The 25920-nt window shown below is 39.5% G+C and overlaps 1 protein-coding gene across 1 annotated transcript in view; it reads left to right on the top strand.

The window, feature by feature from the left end:
• The first annotated feature begins 396 nt into the window (after window positions 1-396).
• The window catches only part of PRKAR1B (protein kinase cAMP-dependent type I regulatory subunit beta), a 101719-nt gene continuing 76195 nt past the window's right edge, over window positions 397-25920 (top strand). Inside the window, exons 1-4 of the mRNA XM_061994390.1 lie at window positions 397-629; window positions 1512-1721; window positions 13972-14142; window positions 18437-18528. Of these exons, the coding sequence (XP_061850374.1) occupies window positions 1539-1721; window positions 13972-14142; window positions 18437-18528 (446 nt within the window). The 5' untranslated portion in view covers window positions 397-629; window positions 1512-1538. The remainder of the gene's footprint in view (window positions 630-1511; window positions 1722-13971; window positions 14143-18436; window positions 18529-25920) is intronic.

Here is a 25920-nt window from a genome sequence, read left to right as displayed (position 1 = left end):
TGCTCCTGCCTTGACAGCCCATCCTTTGTGGCCAGGCTGTTGTCCTTTGTAGCCAGCTTGTCCATCATGACCAGGTCATCATCCTTCATGCCCAGCCAGTCCTTTGTGGCCAGCTCATCCTTCATAGCCAGGCTATTGTCCTTCATGGTCAGCCCATCCTTTGTCACCAGGCTGTTGTCCTTCATGGCTAGGTTGTCCATCACGGACAGTCCATCTTTCCTGCCCAGGCCACCCTTTGTGACAGGGCACATGCATCATGGCCAGGCCACTGTCCCTGCAGCGTGGCGGCACGGTGCAGGCAGGCCGTGCGGTGCGGTGCTGAGCAGTGCGATGCGGGGCCGTGCCGCCTCTCCCGCGGAGGCGGCGGGGAGGCCGCGCCCGCCGATGAGTGACGGCGGCGGGACTTCCTGCGGGCGAGCGGCGGCGGGGCCGGAGCCTTTGTGCGGGAGCGGCGGGGTGCGGGGGGAAAGAGTCCCCGCGGCGTCCCGCGGCCCCGGGCGGGCGGGCAGCGAGAGCAGGAGGCGGCGGCGGCTGCAGTGCGGATACCGGCAGGGGAGCCCCTTCCGCAGCCGCTACCGCCGGGGAAGGAGAGAGGAGCCGCCGCCGCTCAGCCGGTTCCAGCCACGCAGGTATTTACCGGCCCTCTCCGTCCTCCGGCGGCTCCCTGCTCCCTCGCGGCGCTCCCCAGCAGCGCTGGCCGAGGCTTGCCGGGCGGGAGCGCGGCGCGGGGGCAGGGAAGGGCCGATCCGGCAGCCTGGGCCCGGGGGATGCGCTGCCTCGGGCGCTGCGGGGGACGCCTGGCCGGGTCCGGAGACGCCTCCTCGGTGCCCTCCCGCCCCGCAGAGCCTGTCCCGGGGCCCGCTTCCCGCCGCCCCGCTCGGCCTCTACCGCCCCCGGGCCTCCAGCGTCCCGGGCGGAGACGGCTGAGAGGCCGGCATAAAGCTGCCCTCGCGGTTTTTGGTTTCTAATGGAGCGGTCTTAAGCTCGCTGGGGGAAATAAAGAGAGGTTTGGGGTTGTTTTCCCCTCAGTCACCAAGCTTCCTATTGGTTTGGCCCTTTCTCCCCATCTCCTCCGTGACCGGGAAGGGTCCCTCGCTCAGAATGAGGGACATATTGAAATTTACAAGAATTCTTTCTGTTGTGGAAATCTGAGTTTCTGGTGAAGGGGAGGGAGTCCCTAGGGGAATAAAAAAAGCAAAGCTTTATGCTGTCATTTAATAGCTGCTTTTGAAACTCATGGCCTTGTATGATTAATTGCACCCTTATTTCCAAAGCTGGACCATTGTCTAGGAATGAAAATGCTCTTTTTGTATTTGCTAGTATGTTGATTACACAAAGATGACACAGTTCATAATTTCCACATACAACCCTAGAACATTAACACATTTGTAATCAATAGCTCTTGAATAGGCAACAGGCAATGTTAAAATGTCTTTTGCTCCTTCACATCTCTCTGACAAAGGATTTGGGAACTGTCTCTTATCTCTTTCTTGCACCATTTTCTCACCTAGGTCTGTTTTCTGTTTACAAGCCTGAAGATGGCTGCTGCTTCTTCTTCTTCCTGCAGTGTGGAAGAAGATGAGAGCCTGAAGGGATGTGAACTCTATGTTCAGAAGCACAACATCCAACAGATTTTAAAAGAGTGCATTGTAAACCTTTGCATAGCAAAGCCAGACCGACCCATGAAGTTCCTCAGAGAACACTTTGAAAAATTAGAAAAGGTCAGTGATTTTCAGGTGATTTATAATTTTCCATTTTCAAAGGGAAAAAAAAGATTGTTTAAAAAGTTTCAAATAGTTTGGTATATTTTTCCTTTTAAATTATCAGGCTACTGTTAAAACCTAGGCTGTTAGAAGGAAAACCCCAACTCTTTTATTTGCTGATGTCTACTATAATGTTGGCTACTGTATAGAATTTTTTGTATATAACATCAAGATTATAATTTCTTATAAAACTTCACTTGTTAAAAATGGCCCACAGAATTAGTAGTATATTTTGTGTTATGATACATGGTGTCCTGAACTTTAATCTATGGAAAGGGCCTGCCTGCAAGAGCAAAAGATGCTGTTCCTTGTTTATTTCAGTGTCAGGTGATGGGGTTTTCCCTTAACAAAACTGTGGAACCAGCAAGTTCTGAAAATCATTGAACAGTTTGCCGTTTAATTTTACTGCTTTTGTCCATCTGCATTGCTTATCCCAGGATCTTCCTGCAAGAGATGCACATCTTGAGAGACTTCATATACTGTGACTGCCTTCAAAAAAGGGGGAAACTTTTAAAAACATTCCCAGACAAATTCTTAAAGCCTATGGATGTCTTTTGTAGGAAGACTGTGTTGTGTGAACTCAACTTTTCCTGAGAGATGGGATTCCTTCAGAAAGAAATGGGAGCACAGGGATGCAAGTTGTTGATAATACAAGTCCTCAGTCTTCCAGACTTTATTCCTATAATTAGTTTAAGAGGAGGATTGTTTGCTCTTTTTGAAGGAAACATTTAAAGTTTATAGGTTTATGGTAGGAGTTTTATTTGCTTCTAGAGGCAGAATTTTCTAAGGATAAGAATTAGTGAATAACAAAAAAGAAGAATAATAACTAGTGAATAATACATAGAGCTGATATATTACAGGTGATAGAAGCATCTCAGGTGATATTTTTCTGTGGGCAAGTATATGCCAAATTGGGTAGTTTTAATTGTAATGCTTGTTAATTAAAAAAAAAAAATCTCCTAGTTCTGCATATTCTAAACTTCTGAGAGCCAAGACCCATTTCAAGGGAGTGAAATCAGTTGAATTTCCTTTATGGTGTTACAAATTTTTATCCATCTTAGTGTGTACAGTTTTGGACTTCAAAAAGGATAAACACCATTTTTGCAAAAAAAGAAGTTAAAGTATGCTGTAGTATTTTAGAATGTTCTCTGCATAGCTAGTGGGTTCACTTGAGTAAAGCTTTTGGCTTTATTGATCTAAACATGTTAAACAGAACTGAGACAGGAAAGCAATTCCTACATATATTCTTTCACATAATCTCATTTCTCAAAGAACAGCAGATACCTGTAGCAGGATATTGATCAGGATATAAACACAGAAACTGATGGATATAACTACTCTAGAGAGGAGATGATTTAGAAATGACCAGTCTCAAAGCATCAAATTTGGTGAATGTCATGCTTAGTATGGAAGGAAGTAATGCCGCTGACTGCATAGGGCAGCCTGGGAGCTGAGCCCCCTGTGTCTAAAGGCTTTAGGATGCTTCTGGATGTTTCCACAACTGTATTTTTTGTTCCTACAGCAGTTTGGCTTAGTTGCCCAGCCATCTCTAAGGACTTTCTTGAGATTAATTGTACTGTGGTGGATTTTCTGCTGAAGGATAGTATTTTGTCTTGTTTTGTTGCATAATAATGGTTGAAGGGAGGCTTGTAAATATAGAAAAATCATTCCAGTAAGTTTTATCCTGTTTTTAGAGGACTCTTGTCTGTGTGAGTACTTTGAAAAGTTTTAATGGAATTGTGAATTTAGATGGCATATTTCCTGTTAACTCCTTTAATTTTGGTCCTGTTCAGGCAGAAGAGTGAAAAACTTTGGATTTAAGCACGATTTTCTAAACAAAGTCATGCATTTTTCCACCAAAGTGTGGTATTTTGGGCTTATTTTCCAAATTCGTTAAATAGTCATCACATTCCACTGAAGAGAGCAGTAGAATAACAGTTTATCTGTCAAAAAATCATGTGGGCAGTTTAGAAATGAAGTGTAGGATATTTTTAAAGTGGTTAAAAAAGGAATTTATGGAAAACATGTAAAGCTTGATCCATATCAATGTACTGGAGATACCTCAAAGGTGAATATATTTAAAAAAAAGTTTATTCAATTTTTCTAATTCTTGACTATATCTCACAAAAGCAACTCAGAAAAGCAAGATTTATTATTTTATGCAAGCTCACACCAGATCATAAATGCTTTTCACCTTCTGCTGACATCAGAGTTAGACCCATTGCCTTCATTCTCCATCTGTACTATTAAATGAAAATGGCTGTTCTTTGTTTTGCATTATAGACACGGCCTGAGAAGGCTGTAAAGTGAGAACACAAATATATACTTATGAATAAAGTTATAGAGACTGAGGTTTGATATTTGAATCTACAGTTGTCACTTTCAGCTGAAGGAGTACCAAGCTTAGAAAAAAAAAAAAAAGCCTAATGTCTTTTTAAGTTTGCAGCTTATTTGTATCAAGTACAATATAAAAAAAATATACTCTGAAAATAATTGTAGTGGAACTTTAACAGATATTTTTTTCTGGTACCTTAATACTGGCAGGATCTGCTTGTCTTAAGATGCTAACAATTGCTAGGAGTTGGGCTAAGTTTATATATTCTGAAGTCTGGAAGTCAGCTTTCATATACTGATGAAAGATGATGTCTTCTCTGATTTCATTAACAGATACTTTGAGCACAGAAGAGAGTTGGAAACAGTTTAGATACCCGAGACTTTAAAATTTGTTTTACATTTCCCTGAGACTGTATAGAACTTTTTGTTGGTGGATTGGGTGAGGAAAACCTTTTGCTTAGGGACATTAATTGGCTTTTATAGAGCTGAGGAATAGATGTTAGCTAAGAAACTGTGGCACTATTTTAATAGCTGTAATTAGGTCCTGTTTACTTGAGAACTAAAGAAGACAGAGAAAACAGGGAACCCATCTTTTCTCTCCAGTCCTTACCTTATCTAAAAAAGTTAATTGCCAAAAAGCTACAGGCAGAGCCTTGTATTTTCAGCTATGCTGAGGTTGTAGAACTTTAATTAGTGGCAGGCTGTTTAGTGCCATGATTATGTGATCAAAGGTGGAGTTGTTTTGCCAGGCTAAGCTAGACTGTTGTTCAGCAGAAAAAAAAAATATAATGAAGAGTAGAACTGATGAAGAAAATGGAACAAATAAAGGGGAGGCAGCAGAAACCCGCAGGATATGTTTAGGCATTACCAAGTACTTCACTGAAGCCATTTTGCACGCAGCATATTTCAGAGCAGTGGCTCTGCTGGCTGAGGCAGGTGGTCTTTGCTCATACCTTCTGCACCTGAGCTCTCTCCTGGTCCCTCCTATTGCCCTGTGCAAGTACAAGAACCACTGTTTGGCACATACTGAATTTACTATCTTGGATTTCTGTGCATTAGCAGTGGTTTTATGGAGCTAGGCTGTTGCTGCATGTCTTAAGGTACCACCCAAAACCAGAACTTTTTTCAGTGTGTAATGAAATAAAGCAAAATGAGATTAACCGCATAGCTCCACCTGGTGATATTAAGCAGTATTGCACACAGACCCGGTCAGGAAAATAAAGGCATTTGTGTGAACGTATTACACGTTTGCTGTGAACAAGCACTGAAAAGAAAGTGTGTAGTAAAGTATAAATTCATTCACTGTTAGTAAAATACAATTTGTTTATTTATCATAAAGAGTCTCAGAACCAAAGGTATTTGACCACTAAAATCTGAGCATCAGTTTTTTCTTCTGCAACTGTAGTCTCTCCCACTATTTACATTGTGTCACATAAATTTTTTCAATTAATAATTTCCACCAGAACGTGGACAAAACAATTGAATTCATTTTTGTAAGTATGGGTGATTATGTTAAGTATAACTCATTCCTTTAAGATAAGTTGGAGAGAGGTTATGAATTGGAAGGAAAATCCTGTGGAGGAAAACCTGCAAAAAAAAGCACATTAAGTAAGCGATTTGATAAAGAGTAATAAGACAAACACTTCTATATCTTTTAAAGCTTGCCAAGCAGTCAGGAGGTACCTGCTCAGTGGTCAGAAATATTCTTAAAGCATGTGGGAACATGCTTGAGCTACCCGAGATGCTGATAACAATGCAATGGTGGGAGCATGGGGTGCCCTTCCTGTGTGACTGCAGTTCTGAATTGCCTTGGGCAGCTTCTGCTCCTACCACTCCTCTGATATCAGTGCTGGAGAGAGATGGATGAAAATCATCTCATATTGGACCTCTTTATTGCCATAGTCAGCCACAGGTAGTGTTATGAGAGGTGACAGCTTTCTTGGAACAGGTAAAGTAAAAACTAGGTGAATTTTTCAGCCTGCTCAGGCAAGCTTTCCTAAACACAGGAGATTTAGGAAAGGTGGAGGATGAAGGGAATAAGAGCAGAAAGAGAAAAAAAAAATTGCTTCCTAAGAAATAAAATTGGCTATAAGTGAAGCCATGCTCTTATGAGCTTGTGCAGAGCACGTTAGAGCGTCACTGAGCGTCCTGTTTACTTTGTGCGTCTACAAGTCTGAGTCGCTTTCCTGGTCTCAGAGTCAAAAAGTAACAAAAATGGAGCATGGTGATGGAATGAGAACTGTGGATGTCATCTTTGTTTCACATCTCAAGCTATCATGTTTTACATTCATCAAGATACTTAATCCATGTTAATCTTTAAGCATCTAAGTAACTTTGAAGAAGCAGGTTCATACTTAGGTTTAGACACATGAATGAAATATCTCACCAGATTCGTCTAAAATTAAAAATGGTGCTGGGTCAGGCACTGTCTGGTGGCAGATTTCACCAGGTGACAACAGCCTTTGGGAAAGCTCTTAACACTTAACGGGCTTGAACAGGTACACACACATATTTGTCTCCAGCTGACTGTAGCCTTTTATAGGCTCCCAAACCTATGTAGAGGCCCACAAGCCTTTTTTTGCCTATCAGTTTTTGACGAAGAATTTGCCTGGGCTTAAATTCTCTCTATGTTAGGAGTCCATGGCTGCAAAGTACTTGCCTTTCTGCTTGTCTGCAGCTCAGCAAATCCTTCACTAGTGTTTTGAAAGGTCAGTCAGACTTCATAGCAACTCTCCTTGGACAAAGTAAAACTCCAGATTCATGGATGTGCCTGTTTTGCGGCCATGCACCTGCAATTCCTCCTCATTCTCTGTGTTTTACAGTCGTTAGAGCATCAGGCAAGGCGTTCTGACAGCTACCAACCCTTTCCGTTACAAATGATTGCTTAGCCAAAGCGAGACAGTAGCTTTTCTGGAATGCACTAAATTACTTCAAAATTATTTCCTTTTACTCTCTTTCAGTTGGAGGAGGTGACTTGAGGAGCAGAGATACTCAAGCCTTTTCTGTCTTCCCACAGTAATTATTTTAAACTGAGAGGCATGCCAAATAGGAGTGATAGCAAGGAGAAGGACTGTGTAAAAAATGGTAGAAATCAAACCTGATTACCAATATGAGGATGATTTTTAGTTTTGCTCTTGTTTTTCAGTTAGTTTTGAAGTAGTTCCCTAATAATATTCTCCTAAAAGAAGAAAAAAAAGATGACTTCTTATTTTTAAATACCTTTTTAATGCTGCATGAATTAATTTTAATTAGACACATAGGATGAAGGTTGAGACTGTCTGACTGGGCACCAGTAAGACTGGGTGGAGAACTGCACTTTTCATAGCAGATTTAAGATTATTTTAGAATTGGCTTTGTTTCAATTAAGAAAAGACCTTAGATTTCGAAATGATATAGGCAGGGGAATTAATTGCTTTCCAGTATGCTCTGCTGAGGTCTGCACCTCAGAGGTTGCCTGCTTGGCAGCCTGTGTTGAAGCTGTACTCTGGCAGCTTTGTAAGCTCAAGCTGTTAAGGGTCTGCAACTCATGGGAGCTCAGCCCGCCAGCTCCATCACCCCTGGGCAAGACACTGGGGAACTGAGAAAGTCAGCTATGGGAAACTTGAAATAAATAAAAAAAAAGTATGTAATTATTTTAGCTTGGATTTATTGGCAATTTGTGAAGAAAAAAACATACTTAATGAGCTCTGAGCATCCTACTGATGGGTCAAGGAGGACATATTCTTGCTTGAGTGTGCAGTTCCAGTTGCCATCTAACCTTAATCCTCCTGCACCAATGAAGGCACTCATAGCACATGGAAGTTGTTTTGGGTTTCAGAAATGAAATGCATGTGGAAGGGAGGAAAGAGAGGAAAAAAAGTTGAGTATATATTTAAGCTGGGCAGCCCAGCACACGTTTTCATATTTTAACATCAAATATTTTCTTAGAAGAGACAATAAATTGAATAGAATTTTATTGAAGAGTAGAAATGTTTCTACAGACATTTCTGAAATGGCTGAGGAAAGAGAAGATTTTGAATAACCAACCTTGCTGTCAACAGCACATTTGATCTAAGGGCATCAGTACACTTCTAAACATTAAGTGGGCCTACACAACAGAACTATTTTAAGGAGTGCAATGGCATGACAGCATTTATGATTCCTCTTTGTTGATAACCTCAATTATCAGCTATCTCTTCCTATGCTCTGAAGGTCTATTTCTGCCTCTTACATGTAAGCCTCACTGAGACTGATGGAGTTTCTCTTGGATAAGGTTCTGCTTTGTTGGAAGGCTGGAATAAAAAATAAATATGCAGCTTTGACATTACATATCCAGTGATTACAAACTTCAGAATGGCTTAGGAGTTCTTGTTGCTGAAAAACATGGCATAATGTTTAGCATTTTAGTTTAAGTTGTATTTGTCTGGTAGAAAGAGAGCTTTTCTGTGGGCATGTTTCTTCTTATACAAGGTATGCATGCACACATTGTTATTTGGCTGGATTTTAAAAATCACAAGTGTCAGCTATGGTTCTTTTTTATTATATAAGCTTTTAAGTATCAAAAATATGGTTTGTGTTTTGTAACATAACTCCTCTTGCTTTACTTTGAGGCGTATGTGAGAAAGTAAGGAAGAGGTGGTGATGAGTTGAGATACTGCAAGACACTGGAGGGGAAGACAAGAAGTGTTAATGTGTTGAACAAGGTAAAAGGGAGCCAGTAAAGGGACTCAAGAAGGCAAATGATGCAGTCAGAGTGGCAGAAGAGTAGGTGGACTTTTGGCAGGAGAATTTTGGCTAGATTGGAAATTGGGAATAAACTGAGATGCAGAGAGGCCACCAAGGATGCAGTAGTAGTAATCGAAATGGTGGATAACCATGGAGTGGAAAAATATGTTAGTGGGAGGGGTGGTTACTAAAGATATTTCTTAGTGATGCTGTATAAGAAAAGGTGGCATTTCACAGGGAAAGGCAGTGGAACAATACTTGGAATTGTGTGAAAAGTATTCAGTTACAAGACTGAACTATCATAAAGATAGTAGAGTTGTCCAGTGTGAGAAAGACAAAACTGGAAAGGACATTAAGACCTCTCAGATTTCTCCAGCTTTCAGTGATGGCATCAGTCAGTCCTGTGGTTCTAACCAAGCAGAGTGCTTTGCCTTTGGCCTTTATAAGTTGCTATAAGTTATTGCATCAGCCTCCCAGAGTAAGGAGATGGCTTTACAATTCTTCCTGTATTGAGAGCATCTCCTCTGGGTTGATTCCAGTGCAAAGAGATTAATTACGGGCACATGAAGTATCCTACACATTTTCTGCAGATAAATAGAAAGTGTATTCCAGGTCTGTCAGTCATAAAACTGTATGAGTGCACTTCAGGAAAAAAAAAAAAAAAGAGAAAATATTTAATTTAGAGTGTACTTTACTTTTTTGCATTCAAATGCAATGAATAAATTTTAGGAGGCAAAGCAAAGATAGCAAGAAGTGATACTGAACAGCTGACTTGCTTTTAGAAGTCTTTTTGGGATGTTGTTGTAAAGCTGCATAGTGATTCAGAGACTCCTTTGGTGCTGTCCTTCCTTCAACTGAAACATCTGAGTTTCCAAGTGGTGACAAAGCCTGAAAGGAGAGATGGGGAGGGGAGCTACTGGAAGTGAATTTCTGTTTGGAAATGCTCCAGCTGATAGAGGAAAAAGCTGCTGGGACAGGAAGTGTGTGTGCTCTTCAGCAGCGATCAGAAAGGAAGGGTAAACCTAAAAACTGCCTCAGCATTGTGGTCACTTCACTTGCAGTGTTTAAGCTCATTACAAACTTGTGGAAAAGTTAATTGGGAAAGGTGGTGATCCCATACCCTAAGGACAGCATGCTAAAATTCCTATATTTTATACCTCAACCTCTTGCAGCTCAAATGATTTAGCTAAAGGAGAACAATAAAAAGATAAGTGGGTCACTGCAATTGTTATTTATTATCTATTCTTTCTTTTAATTTGAGGCAACAGTCATATATTTTCTTTCCTTTACAGTTTATTATCATTGAAGTTAGTGATGGTGTTTCAGTTTCACCATCTAGCTCTTCCAGAAATCCGGTAAAACACTTTTGTTCACACCTTTAATTAAATTGTTGGTCACTTGCTATGTGGTTTGTATAGAAGTAGGATTAGATTATGTACATATGAAATAAAATGTTGCTGTTACACAGCAATGTTGGTTTGTAGACATGCAGTGTGTTAATATATCATTATTTTTATCTCTGGCAGTGATGCTGGAGACTGCAGTTAGTTGTGCACATGTGGTCTCCTGCTGCCATTTAAGACACCCGAAATTGTGTGATGTACACTGGAGCTGGTAGATGTGACACAGGACAGCATGAGACTCGTGTCCTCAGCTGGCAAGTGAAAGCTGAGCAAGGTGACCCATAGTGGCACAGAACTGTGGATAACTGGATGAGGCCCTATGTGTCCTACAAGTCAGGAGCATCTCCACTGAAGCTGGTGCAAGTAGCAATGTCAAGGGAAGAACAAGATGCTCACTGGGGCTTGTTCAAAAGCAATTACACTGTTTTGCAGTTATATCTTCCATGTGTTTTCATATTCTAAGGTGGACATAATTGGACAATATGATTGTGAATTATCTGTGCCATCTGAATAGAGAGATCGCTGTTGTCATGACGACAAAAGATGGTGAGGTGTTTACTTGAAAGTGAGTTCTGCACAAGCATTCACATCGAGCTGTGTCTGAGGATCAGTGTTTGAAGAACTATTCTTCAGAGAGTTCATGCCTCCTTTAAAATATTTGCTTTATTTGTGCCGTTTTACCTCAGGATATATGGAAGATGGCTTTTTGAAAGCTTAACCCAGGACAGAGTGTATGCTTTGATTTTCAAAAGGCACTCTTTAGTCCAGTAATGGAAATCCTACCTAGACTACAAATAGCGGCATATGGAAAAGTCAGCCAGTCAACTATCTGCTGTTTATATAAAAGGAGTTTGTAGTGAAGAGACTTCCTTTTAAAATGAATCATATGGTAACTCACTTTTATAATCCTTTAATATCTTTTTGGCTTTAAAAAGTGTTTGGGTTTAAGAGCATGCTTTGTGATATTAATTTTATCTTACTGAGCTTTCTTTTGTGTATAAGTCTGTGCTAGGGCAGAAGAGATATTATTTATTAATCCCTTGGAAGTGCCTTTTATACAATGGATACTGAAAAAGAAGTGTGTTATTTGATATTGAAATGGGGCAAACTAGTATTCTTCTCTAAGAGTAAATATACTGTGTATAAAAAGAAATGTGTAAGTGCTGCATACCATTAAATAGCTACCTGTCTGCCTTCTTGTTGTAGTTACTTTTTAGTATACTTCAGCTGCTGACTGTCCAGAAGGGTCTTCTTTACCTTTTAGTTAAGCCTATGGAGAAGGTGCATTTGGTTTTGTTGGTTTAATGTAAACAGAGAACTAAGAGATGCATAAACTGCAATAGCTGGTTGTGAAATTTTTCAGTCATAAGTTTAGTTTTGATTGCTAAATATTAAATGATCATAATATGTAGCACACATATTTTAAATGTTTGTGTTTCTATATGTGCATAATTGTAGTTAAAGAAGCTAGAGACAGCAAGGAGTAGGAAAGAAGTTGATGAGAGTGCTTAAATAGGACTTGCAGTTTTTGATAGGAAAATCTAGCTGAGTCATTTTTTAACATGACCAATGCTGTTATTTGGAATTCTAAATTGGAAATGAAAAAGTTTCAGTAAAGATTTAATACATTTGAATTAATTTCTGTGTTATGGCCCAGGAGTTGCAGTGTTGTAACCCAAATCTTAACAAAAAAAGCTATCTCAGAAAGAGTTTGACACTTTCTGAGACAGGTCAGAACTTTGAAAAGTCAGATCTTTAGCCAACCCTCTACATTTTATCTCTATGCTTGTTTCTTAAATATTTCAGTACTCCCTTAATCAAAACAAGAACGTGTGACTTATTACTTTGAGTTGTGGAGCATGGGAAATACTAGTTAGTTATTTGTTACAAGTAACAGTGATACATCAAAATTTCATGTCAAAGGCTCCTTAGGTTAATGACAGGGGCAATGTCAGTGATGATGAGGGAAGAAACTGGAATAAGACCAGAAAAGACAAGTGGCTTGACTGGATTTGTCAGACATTTGTAAACATCAGTGGCAAAACATATATTAATCATCTATTTTTCTTGCAAGCTTAAAAATTGTGAACTTGTGCCAGTTTTCTGTACCACTCTTTTCTGGTGTCATACCTGATGAGTTAACTATAACTCATTTCCTCTGTCAATGAGACCAACTGGCTATATTGGTAATCTGCCACATGTCTAGCACTGGTGCTCCCAGATCCTCCCTCCTCCACCAACTCCATGTATTAGCTCTGATTGCAAAGTCTCATTGGATATGAACTCTGTAAGATGGAGGCCAGGTTCTGGTATCCCTGTCAAACTGGTGTTATGGGGTGCACAGGGACCTCAGCATTACTATGTTTCCTTTTGGGTAGCCTACTATGCTTCTAATTTGAATTGAGGTCTCAAGAATACTGGAATTGTTCAAGAAGTTTTTGGATGATACCTGGTTACATGTATGCTAATCAACATAACCCCTAGACTTATCAGGGTGTGAGTTATGCCTACAGCAATATAATAGATGGCAATAAATGAAATCACTGGACTACTGCTGCACAAGGCAACTTGCTTCTTACAGTGCTCATGTCTTTCCTGCATGTGCCCTTTGGGTTCCTGTATTAGACAAGAGGTCAGGATACGTGGTCCATCCAATCTCCAATTCTCCCTTGCCTTAGGCAAGGTCAATGGAGATTAGAAGGAACCAGTTAAGAACACACTGAAGAAGCAGTATAGACAGTGTGGTGTGTTGTGAGGAAGATGCCAGGTTGAGGTGGTACCAGGGATGAGGAGATGTGCTGGCAACGAGAAGCCAGCCCTCAGTTCCTTTGGCTGAGGATGATATAGATATGGGTGATGAAAAGACAATTTTACTCTTGAATGCTTTCCCTTGAATCCCAGGAAGTTGAAGAATAGAAGATGAGTCTCTGGGAAGATATTATAATTTGGAGTAATCTTATTTGTCTCAATTATTTAGAAGTCAAATAATTCAATGTATGAATTGACAATGTCTTGCAGCTCGGACATCCTCTCTTGAAGGTTTACTGTAGTGTTTCCTGCTCTTGTTACTATCTCTTTAGGGATTCCCCTTGGTATTTTATTCTCCATTCCATGAGTGTGAAATTTGGAGAACAGCCTCCCTATTGGCCAGCTGGTGTTAGGCCAGCCTTCATTTTTCATAGTCCTCTGGAGCCTACCTTGGATCTTATTGGCTTGGACGTAGTCCCATAGATTGTAAATCAGTTGTAAGGCAGAAATTCTGGAGTAGGGAGCATCTTTGGTCTTCTGGTGATAGTGAGCCTACAAAGCAGAGAAAGATGAAGGAACTTGTCTAATATACTGATGTGTGACTTCTGGTATGTTCTCTGTACAAGTGACAAAGATATGTACAAGCCAACTGAAAAATAACAGCTGTGATGTTGGAGAGTAAGCAAAAGAGGCTTGTTCTTTTGCTTTCTCAGCCAGGAGTAGCTGCAAAGATATGTCTGCAGTTTGTAATACATTGGTTTCCTTACATGTAAGAAAGAATTGAACAGGTCAGGTGTTGAAGTGATGATACCTGTACATACATTGCAGTTAATGTCAGTCCTTCATGCTGCTCACATTAAATTTTTAGTTTTCTTTCAGTAGTACACGTGTGTAGATTGACAGTCATCCAAAAGTAGAAGTGAAGGGGTTGCTGATGGTTGTAAAAGAGTGAACTAAGTATATCCAGCAAGTTGGCTACATGGGTAAGAGATATTTCACTGCCTCTTTTTGCCTTGCAGGAAGAATGCAAACAAATACTGGCTCGACAGAAATCCAGTTCCCAGTCTGATTCTCATGATGATGAGATTTCCCCTCCTCCTCCCAACCCAGTGGTAAAAGCCCGACGCAGGAGAGGGGGAGTCAGTGCAGAAGTATACACTGAGGAAGATGCTGTTTCTTATGTCAGAAAGGTAATATGTTACCATCTGTCTGATTCAGAGGTGTACAGGACAATCGAATGACTCCTGTATTGCTCATAATTTGGCCTCATGGGTCAGCCTGTTGGATAGTGCTCTCATGCTGGCATATGCATGGCTTGACCGTCTTTTTCACACTCAAGTTCTTTTGCTGCCTCCTTGACTAAGTACTTCCCCATTAATGTGGCTTCAGCATTCTTTATTCTTTCCTATTTGAGATGTGCTTCTAATCTGTTTCCCCCTCAAAGAGTGTCAGTAATTCTCAGACTTTTTGTGATATTCAGAGACTGGCAGCTCTGAGTTCTGTCAGAACCTCACAGTTTTGAAAAGCAGCATTTTCTATTGCTGCATTTCCTACATTTTTTTTCCCCCTTGAAAAGTCACTTCTAGCTCAAGTTTTCTTCTAACCTAGATCATTTAGGTTCCCTAGACTGTTCAGGCACATAGTTCCTGTGTTGACTTAGCACAGCGTAACTCATGGGTTTTCGGAAGTCTCTTGACCATTGTTTTGGGTGATTTTATATGACCATTGTCTTTGAAGAAATGCCAATCCCAAATTAGGTAATTTCTTCAGTAAGAGCACTAATTTGGACTTCTCTTTTTTTAATCTGCCCTTTTCACAGAAATATCTATCTGTATTACATCTTTGATATTGCTTAATAACACTGCACATTTTTTTGACACTGGCCAAAGCTTACAAAGGTTATTAGAAGACAGACATTACAATAGCGTGTCATGTTTGTCTAGGGAGCTGTGCTAAAAATGCATTTCATAAGGTTGACAGATGCTACTAATGTGCTTTTGTGCATGCCTGGAGTAGCTTTAACCCAAAGAGCTTTTTCTTTATGGGAATACATTTTGTCAGTCACTGTTTTTTGGCAGAATAATTTTTGCCTTTTCAGTCAGATGTACTTTTTGTCATCCACTTATGATACAAGTTCACTGTCTGCTCTGGGGATTTCTGTCCTGAGAAACAAAGAATTATGAGAGCTTTTCATCCTAAAATCAAGTATGGAGAAGTATTTTTATGGCAGTTAAATACTGCTTGCAAATATACAGTAAGTTTCAAGAACACCAAGCTATTAATGCATTGCACTATTAAAAAAATTGTGCGATATTTTAAAAGCCACTTCCAGACACTTTTCTTTCTGTGCAGTTTGCAGTATCTGCCATGAAAACCTCTATGGAGAGATCATCACATTTATCTCTGCTTAATATGGGTTCTATCTGACTCTTCTGAAAATCAAAGGAAATATTCCTTCCCACAGCCCTTAGTAATTCGTTTATGTTTATAATGAAATTTAAAGTTAACTTTATTTTCTTCCTTTTTCAACAGTGATGCTAACAAGCCCAAACAGTAGCATGGGTAGGCAAGAACTCCAAGAAGCAATGCAGATTATGGTCTCTGTGTTCTGTGACTAGGGCTGTTACGATTTTATTTTCCTAGGAACTGACTGAGCTTAATTAATAATAATTTAGGTCATAGTTTCTTCTCAGACTACAGATGTTACAAGCAGTATAGAACTATCAGTGAGAGGGTTTGTGTCAGGGCTTTGTCTTCTGCCATCAGCAAACAAATCCCATGGTGTATCCCATGGATGTGTGTTTGTGACACAGATATCTAGAATACAGAAATAAAGGGAGACACTGAAAGGGCAAGTTATGAAACTAATTTAAAAGTGTAAAAAGCAAGGCAGGGATTGTGTTAGACTATTGCAAACAGATGGAATTTTAGATAGTAGCCAGGAAGAACTTCTGGCTTGAATTCAGGTGTTGGATACAAATACATATGGGTCAGAAGCCAATTTAAAGGATGCCTTGAAGGGGTGAGCTATAGTGATGAGTAGTGCTAAAGGCAGCGCAATGAGTTATGTCACTGGAGAGAAAATCAAAGGAGACTTAGCGTTGTGATTTGAGCAAGCACCTGGCATGGCTCCATTCTGAGAAGCACAAAGGAAGATCTCTTCAGAGGATTATTTCATTGCTTCATTCCTGAAACTAGAGAAAGCAATATTTGTCAACACATCTGACATAATATATAGTTAACAACTAACAGAGCAGGAATCTTGCTGTAAAGAGGTTTATTTGCTTAAAGAGGACAGTCGATTACTTGGAAGAGCAGTGTAAGAAACGGTCAAGTGATTCTTCCCAACATTTGCTTTTGATCAGATGCCTGGTTACCGTGATACCTAAAGAAGCTCTTCTGTGTTTTCTGATCTTAACAGACCTATTTCGGTCCATACCTCGTAACTTTCATTGCTGCAGATTTAGACTGAGAAAGGCTAGTCTATGGAGGAGACTAAGAGGAGATCTTATTAACATTTATAAATATCCTAAAGAGTGGGTGTCAGGAGGCTGGGACATCCTTTTTCTCTATAGTAGCTAGTAACAGGACAAGGGATAATGGGATGAAGCTGGAACACAAAAAGTTCCACTTAAATATAAGAAAAAACTATTTTACTGTTCAGGTGAGGGAGCCCTGGCACAGGCTGCCCAGAGGGGTTGTGGAGCCTCCTTCCTTGGAGGTCTTCAAGACCTGCCTGGACATGTTCCTAGGTGAACGTGCTTCTGCAGAGGGATTGGACTAGATGATCTCTAAAGGTCCCTTTCAACCCCTACAATTCTATGATTCTATGATAATCGGCAGGAGGGTTGCAGTTGAGTGTCTTAGTGATTTGATTATCTACCCTTTTGGCTCAGCTCAGTGAGTTGAACAGCTAGGTTATTATTAACAGAGCAAGGGGTTCAGGATTGCAATTCAAACCAGGATTTGTTTGATAGGGTAAAACCCAAGAATAAGATACTGTCTAAATGTTAATTTGATTTAAAATTGAGGTTTAAAAACTTTTAGATAAATGAGATTACATTTAATTCTGATACAGATATGCAGTTTATACATATATGCTTCTTTAGACTTAATTTGAGTAGTCTAATGACTACAGCAGTCAATATAAGTGATGTCTAAAGACAGAGTTTAGATCTTCAGAGGGAAATACTTTCCCTTGAAATAAATCTAGATCAATTCTTTTTGAGAACTAGTTCTACGTCAGTTTCTTGAGTTGAGAAATCCTTCTTCTGGTTGGATGGGTAGCATCTTGCCATTCCAGAATGAGGAAAGGAACCTACCTACACATCAGCATATGTAGTAACTTAAATAAAAACTACATTATTTCTATAATAAGAAAATGTGAAAGATCAATGCCCATTTTCAGACCTTTTTTTTTTCACAGTAATTAAAACTGGTGAACAGATGTTGTTTTTCAGATTGCAGTGAGGTTAATTTAACTCTTAAAATTTTACTAGAATCATAGAATGGTAGGGATTGGAAGAGACCTTTAGAGATTATCTAGTCCAACCTCTCTGCCAAAGCAGGTTCACATAGATCAGGTCACACAGGAACATGTCCAGGTGAGTCTTGAAGACCTCCAAGGAAGGAGACTCCACAACCTCACTAGACTCGATTCTGTCCTGTTGTAATGTAAATATTGAGGAAAATCATGCTTACTAAAGCTAAAGTAAATCTTCTACAACTCATAACCTTGTTACTAAATTCTTGTGTCTCTGTGCCTGGCAGAATAAGATGCTTGGCAAATACAGAGACACGGTATCTTTACTAATATCTTACAAAAATGGAAAACCTATCTTGCAAAAGTCTTTATAAAATTCTTCACCCAATGTGAAAACATACTTCGGAGTTTCAACATATATTTTTAGGAAATTCATGTACAACAGGACTTTTGCCATGTCTCTAATTAACAAATAAAAATGCCTCTTTTTTTCTCAAATGCAAGTCTTTCTCATTTGGCATGAAGCAAGGGCACAGGATTTTGACCTAGGTAGCCCTCTCAAAAGTTAAGTATGGTGGAATCAATACATTTCTACCTTTTACCTGAAGAAATGTTGCTCATTCCCTAGTTTTTAAATTAGGTTACTTTTGATATTGTTTGTGGGGGAAGAAGAATATAAAATATGTTTTCCTTAGTCCAAGAGATTTAAAAGGAGACTACACAACTGTCAGTACCTGCTAATTATAGTATTTTATGGATATCCTTTTCCCCACTCATCACAGATCTTATATTTATTTTCTGGTTGTCTTATTGAGAACATGAATTCTTACCCTCACATTATCAAAACTGTAATTTATTGCTTTCTTGGTGGCTTTATATCATAGCCTAAACCCATCTCAGAGTTTGAAATCAAATTGCATCCATTATCTTGAATAGTGGAATTTTCTATAGATTTAAAGATGAAGATCTTTTAATTACCTTTCATTCTTTTCTGAATACAGGTTATTCCAAAGGACTATAAAACTATGACTGCTCTGGCAAAGGCCATCTCCAAGAACGTGCTCTTTGCTCATCTTGATGACAATGAACGAAGGTATGAGGTGCTTTATGATTTAAAGGAATCTATATCTTGAGCTGAGGACAAGAAATTATATTAAATTTTAACTCAGGGATCAGAACTACTCTCACTGATGCATTTGAGTCATACTAGATGCACTCTCAGACACACGGTATTATGACAGAGAGTAAAATCACAAGCTAGAAAGGGCAAGAACAGGTTACAACATATTCAGATATCAGCTGTGCCTGATTTCTGTATTCTAGGTTACTTAAGGAGTTGGCTAAAGCATTCTCAAAAGCATTTCTAGTTACTTCTGAGAACTCAGGGAAGGCAGGTCAAGTGCTGGAAGAGTGAGAAAGAGAAGCCTAACGTCTGTGAAGAGGTGAAAGAGAATTACGGGGAAATTATTTTGTCTTTGAAAAACTGGAACTAACAAAATACGTGTACGCACCTGAAGGAGACAAGAGTTCAGTAACAGCCAGTGTGACTTTTTAGAATGTGAAAATGTCTTTCTGCATCTTGAGTAACAAGTCTTGTAGCTAGGTAAGGCACAACAGAGGCCGAACAGATTGACTTCTAGTAATGATTTTGACATTAATATGTATCACAGTTTCATAAACAATCAAGGGAAACATGCCCTTAGTGAAATCAATGTGGAATCAATGCAAATCTGATTCGATTGCCATACCAAATAGCAGTTATCAAAGGTCCATCATTCTAATGTAAAATATACTGAAGTGTGCAAAGGTTTGATCTGGTTTTCATCATTATTGTCATTAATGACCTTAGTGGTGGAATAGGAATTTTTAGGTGGCATGAAGTTGGAAAGAGCTTCTAGAACAATGGGAGACTAAGCTAGAATTCAGAGTTATGCTGACAACTTGAAGAAATGTTCTAGTGAAAGCAGGGAGGATTGTCACTGAGCCAAGTGCAGAGATGTATACTTAGTTAGGAAGAGCACCTTTATAACTATAAGACCGTTTTGCAATTTTGTTAGTTCCTTGAAAAACTGTGTGAAGCTTATTATGAATCATGGTCTGAACATCAGTCACTAATGTCAGGCTGATTTGAAAATATTACTGGAGTAACTGGACAGTGGAACATAGAAGACATGTCACAGTGTTGGAAAGCTTTCATTTGTAACATAGTGTCCAGTTTGGGCATTGCACTTCATGAATAAACAGTTGGAGGAAGTTCAGGGAAGAGTGGTGGGAATGGTCACAGATCCAGATAACATCACTTCTGAAGAATGAATGGGATTGGTTGGCCTGCAGACAGGGGCAGAGGGATATGGTAATAGCTTATAATTGTATGAATAATGGTATATGAGGAATAAACTGCTGTGTGTGCCAAAGGGTAAAGATGAATGGATTTCATGTGCAGGAGGAAAGAGTCAAATCAGATAGAAGGAGGGGATCTATGACTCCTTGGGTAGGTTGCGAAGTCTTGGGGCCATGAAGAACAGATTAAACTGTGGTCTGCCAGGAATGACATAAGTAGTGTCAGTCCTGCCTTGAAGCAGATAGAATAAGTGATGTGACATCCTTGCCAATCCTACTTTTCTGTGCTTTTCTGGTTAGAAACAACAAAGACTTTGTCTACACTGATGTTTTTAGTACTGGCAGAACATCAGCCTTACAGCCCTTTGATGAGGCTACTCAAACGTTTTCAGTCAAAACACGTTCCAAGTGTGAAAATTTTACTCCCTCTTGCAGACATTTACACAGTTTAATTGCTTTGCAATCCTAATTATTATGATATCACATTAGCATGCAGATTTCTGGAGTAATTAGAAGATTAACTTTGCACATTTCTTCTAGCTTTTTCACCCACAGCAGAGGTTTCTTGTAAGGAACTGCTGTAAATCTCAATTATACCATTGGTATGGTAATGTGACAGGCACAGAAAGGACAGGGTTTAGGGCTGGAAAGGGGACATTTTGATAATTAGTTATCAAAGTAGAGTGAGAAAGAAAAACTGAAGAAAAATGCTTTTTCTTGCACTGTGATGATTGTCTATCATGGTCATAGTCTCTCCTATCCATTCTTCATATCCCATTTACCTCTGTCAGCCTGACTGTCCTCACATGAATATGTGTTAGGAGTGAAGAGATGTGCACAGATTTCCATGTGTGTGATGCAGATGGGTTGTAGACTATCTGCTTTTGCAGTCCTGAAACTATGGCTTGACCAGGCATATACTGTTTCTGCTGTCTAAAGATTTAAAAGCTTCTTGGCTTTTGAGTTGTGCACCGGAGCATATTCAGCTGTGTACAATCTCCCTTGCTCAGGGATGTGTCTAGCCTCATGACAAGAATGGCAAACTATTGCTGACGTTGGGGAAAAAAAGAAAGGGGGCTCACAGGATGCATGCATTCTGCTTTTGCAGACAGAGTTGCAATGAATGAATAAATTGTTCTCTTTGCACTCATTTATTGAGTTCACTCTTGACATCATGCTGTTGCCCTTGTCTGGTTTCGTTTGTCAAGTGTGGGGAAGTCAGCAAGTTGGAGCATACCACTGCCATCGCTTCCAGTTTGCAGTTTGTCGATGTAGATATGTAGTTCAGTAAAGTAAGTGGTATATGACTTCAGTTCTGTCCTCTTGGAATGGTGGAAAGCTAGGTGAGGAGATTTCATTGTCTGTGCTGCAGTGGATATGGTGGTTTCCTCAATGCTTTCTACACCAATGACAGTATCATTGTTTCATTTAATTTTGTGGTTGACCATTCACCAAGAATGTAGGAGGTGTTCAGGTGGTGGGAGGATGGACTAGCAGAACTTAATCCCTCTTTTACAGTGGATGACTCTTGTATTTTTTTTATTTCTCCTCTGAAAAAGATATTTGTGTTAATCTGCTCTGTGGCTGTGCAGTTCCCGTGACTTGTATTGCACATGCTGCTTGGCAGCTGTGAAGGTCTCTGTGTCTGACATAAACACTTACTTATAAAGGCAATGTGTAGCATATTATCTCTGTGTCAAATATTCCATATGAGTGATTAATTACATAAGAAGTCATGCTGAAGTAAAGGTAAACAAGTACCTTTTTGCACTGGTGTCCGAAATGAGACTTTTGGGCAAGGCTTATTTTAGATAGCATCTTTTCATGTGCCTTGCTTAAAAGAGGGTTGCTATCTATCTCATGCATGTACACACATGCAGACACATTCATGCACACAATCTCTGGTGCAAAATCATACTGTAAAGTGCAATAAAAGAGAAACTGTAACTGCATCAGTACTAAAAGAAGTAGGGATTGTTATCAGCATTTTTTGCCAAAATTTCAATTTCAAGAGCTGTTGATATTATAAAGAACAGTTCATCTCTACAAAGTGATGTGGCAGTCCACTGCTTTCTCCTGAGAGTTTTCCACTGACTTCAATAAGATCTGGATTAAACTGGAGTAGAGTCCTGGTTTTGTCGAAGGTAGTGGCGAAATGTTCTTTCCAGTGGAAATGTGCTTTTAACTGTTAGGGAGTCATTATTCTCATTTGCAAAACCAGGATTGCACAGCTTTTTAGTTTCATTTCTGTATTATGCACATGATATATATTTTACATGCATCCTTCTTTGCCTAGAGCTGGACTTTTACATGCTCACTGACAGCCAAACCCCGTGATCTGCATTAATATGTCACATACTCATTATCCTGGTTTTTTTTTTAATTTATGAGACATTAACTGGAAAAAGATAAAGCAACATCAGGGCTTCACTAAATTAGATTTTTATTGTGTTTTAATAGGTATAGTTTGGTTTTGATTGTTTATTAAAATATCGCACATCTAGCACAAGCATTGGACTACATTAAAAATTCCTGTGAAATAGTTACAGGCAGGTTAAATATTTATGAGCTGTGGGGAAAGAGAGATGTTAAGGGGATGATGAGCTTTATTGTGAACTAAACATTGAGTTTCGGACAGTACATGGATATGCATCAGTGTGCCTTTCTTTGGGCTTACCCTTGCTTCTTGTCTTGCAATTAGCCCAAACTCAGGCACAGTCTTCTAAAAACAGCCTCGTATCATTTGTGCTTTGATGACGTTTGCTTCTGTGGTTGGGATGTGTGGCAAAGCCCTTTCCTTTTGTTAAGACTTGGTGTTTCTTCTCTGCAGTTAGGGTGTATTTAATGCCTAGGTAGTTGAGCTTGGATTTTGATAGTGCTGTTATATCATCCTGCAGGTCTTCAGGCACATGTGCTCTAACTTCTCTCTTCTCCTTTCCTCCACCCCGTACAATAACATATTGGCTGGCTTATGTCCACACAAGGGTTTTTCCCTTCATTCTATGTTTCTTCCTACTCCATATGCTCCATGACTCCACACAAAAACTCTTGGAAGAGACTGCTCAAAGGGTTTTATAAGGTGGTCAGTAGAGCTTATTAGTCAAGCTCAGATGTGAGAGAAGCAAGATGTTTTGAAAAGCATAGTTCCTACTGGTGTGCAGACATCATGCAGAAGATGAGATGGGTACCGAGAGGAGAGTTTTCCCAGGCAGAGGGCACCTTGAAGACCTGCTAGTTACAATCACTGCAAGATCAGCAGCTCTGTGCCTATATGGTCCTGACTTGGTGCTCACCTGAATCCTTAGTCCTTCAAAAGTCCTTTAAAACAGCTTCATGTATGGCAGCTTTGAAAAAACTTGCAGCATAGGACAATTTCTGATACAGTGCTGTGCAAGCTGTGCACCCAAAAGAACTAGGAATGGCTCTACAGTCTGTTCAAGGATGGACAGTCTGAGAGAAAATGTCCGTGGAGCTGGACCTACAGACAGGTAAAAGGCACTCACCCTGTCTTGCATTATACTGGGGAAGAGTGAAATAGCAACATCAACTGCGAGGGATTTTTGCATTATAAACATAAATATACTTTTAATAGATTTTATTCTTTGCAACAATTTGGTTTTAATATCAGTTGAGGATGGAAGCCAGCTTGTTTCTCTGCTCTTCATTGCACCTGTGATCCAAGAGGAAGTCTCCCTCCCAAATATTTAAATAAAATCCTTGATTTTGGCATTTGGATCTAATAAAAAGAACTTAAAGATGAAATTACAGACTTTTCAGAAGTACGTGTTTCAGAAATTGCATCTGTCTTTGTAATGTCCTTCCAGAATGCTGGTGGGAGGTTACACTTAATAACAGTCAAGCGTTGTCTTACGTGGCCTGTGCTACTTCCGAATAAAGGGAGGAAGTTCCTCCTGGTTCCCGTGTGATCTCATGATTTGGGTCTATTCTGAAGGCTATTAAAAAATTTGTATAAATTTCTTCCCTTCTTTTGATCTGTGACACTTGAGAGTTTTGCATATGAGAGAAATCAGCAAGGCATGGTGTGTTGTATCGATGCCCTCTCTGCTGCTTTGGTTTTGTTCAGTCAGCAGACAGCAACTGATTTCTGTCTATGCAAAGATAGAATTACACCCATAACTTGGCAGCATTTTGTTTCCTCTCCCACTCTTGGATTTCCTGCAGATTAACATCCTCTAAGGCTTCCTAGTTGTGAAATGGTGTATAAAGTTAAAATTGATGACAAGGGGCTAGTCAGATTGTACTAATCTCTTCTAACCTGGCAGTGTAGCTACTAAGAATTTTTATTGGTTCAGCATGTAATGCTGGGAGAGTACACCCACTTGGCTTTGCCGTAATGTCAAATAGTAAAGGAGGGAGGAAAGGAAGAAATTGTTAATTTTGATTCTGTGGATAAAAATACAATATATTTTTTCATCATTTCATTGACAACATGTTCTGTCTACTGGATGGGGGCAGCCCCTGGGAAGGGTGTAGTGAGAAGGTTCAGAGGTGACCTGCTGTGTGAGTGGAAGTTGGACACAAAGCTGATGATTGTCAAGGAGAAGAAGGAAATATGACTGAAGCATAACCAGTGGGTGAGAGAGCATGACTGAGAGCAGCAAAAGTGTCAGTCCTGGTTCCAGGATGTCACCAGTGCCTCTCTGCTCTGCTGTGAGTCGTGAGCTGTGTCTCCATGTCTGTCAGTCTCTCTTCAGAAGCTCAGTGGCCTCCTGACCACATAAAGAAGTGGAATGGTTAAACAGTCACCATGTCTGGGTGTAAATGCTATGTAAAAGCTATGTAAAATTTGTTCATGAGGGAATAAAGAGAGTAGATAAATATTTAACATGCACTTCCAGACTTCACTTTTGGCATTTTAGCTAATAGTATAATTGTTATAAGCACTTATTCTTTATTCCTAATGTACAGGAAGCTGTAATGCCTGCAACAGCTTTCATTATGCTTTTGTGTATTTTATTACTTGGATTTGCAGGAAATTATTTTGTTTGAACAGCATACTGGTATGAGACTGGATTGGAAATGAGAGTCAGGAAATGTTATTTAATGCCTTTGCTGAAATATGGAACTATTATAAAAGTGCAAAAAAAGCAACAGCAAATGAATTAAACAGTAGACAGACCACTGTATTTATTACAGCAACACACAGTTGTTGCATTTACTCTTGTGACTTGCCTGCATGGTAAAAGTGTGAGAATAAAAGGCATTTTTTGTTTTCTATGTTTGTCGGGGCCAAGATGTAAAGGTGAATATTAGCACTTGTACTGGGCATGCAGGCCAACCCAGACTTTTCTTCAAGCAAAAAATCTTACCCTTTGTCCCAGCACCCTCCCAAACATTGTGGAGGGCACATGCTACTGTGATCCTGCAGGTGAAATTGGAGGCAAGTCTTACTGTTAGCATTTCAGAAAAAATGTTCAATTATCTTCTTACAGGTGTGTTTTAAGTAACCTGTGTTTTGCAATTTAAGTAGTTTTGTAAGCCATGATTGGTGGCAAAATAGGGTCCTGTAAGGACTTACCAGGTATAAACATACACTATTTGAAAGACATTAGTGTCCAAATTAAGACTTCCTCGGCACTGAGATACAGTAACATTCTTAAAATGTATTAAGGGCTGCCACAGAGGAGAAATGAGTAACCGTGTGTCTGTGTCCCTTGAAGACAAAACATCAGAATTAGACTTAAATTGTACAAGATAGATGTAAACTAGACATGTGGTAATAATTTTTAGTGGTAAGGTTACTTAAATAGATACTTAAATAGAATCTGTAATTGTTAAGAATTGTTAGGCAAATTTCTTTGTAATTTAGTTTGTCCTTTGCTTGGATGGGAGAAGTCTCTTAGCTCAATTTTTACAATTCTTGAATTCTCAGTAGTGGGAAACTACTGTGTTCTTTATGTTTATGTTTTTCTTTCCTTTTTTTTTTTAATCTATTTGAAAGGTTATTGTTATTTTACACCTCTTCTGTTTTCTCAGCTAGTTGAATCTAATTCTCCCCATCTTCCTTTGTAGACCAGGTTCCTCAGACCACTGACCATTTTTGTTCTCACCTTCTCCAGTTGGTCCACCTCTTTCTTGTTTCTGTACATTTTTCACAGCAACAGGGTGTTGTTGACTCCTACAT

The sequence above is a fragment of the Colius striatus genome, chromosome 3 (genome assembly GCF_028858725.1).
Source record: "Colius striatus isolate bColStr4 chromosome 3, bColStr4.1.hap1, whole genome shotgun sequence".
In the NCBI taxonomy this organism is placed as follows: Eukaryota; Metazoa; Chordata; class Aves; order Coliiformes; family Coliidae; genus Colius; species Colius striatus.
Note: the sequence above shows the minus strand (reverse complement) of the source record. Positions and strands in the feature narration are given on the sequence as shown.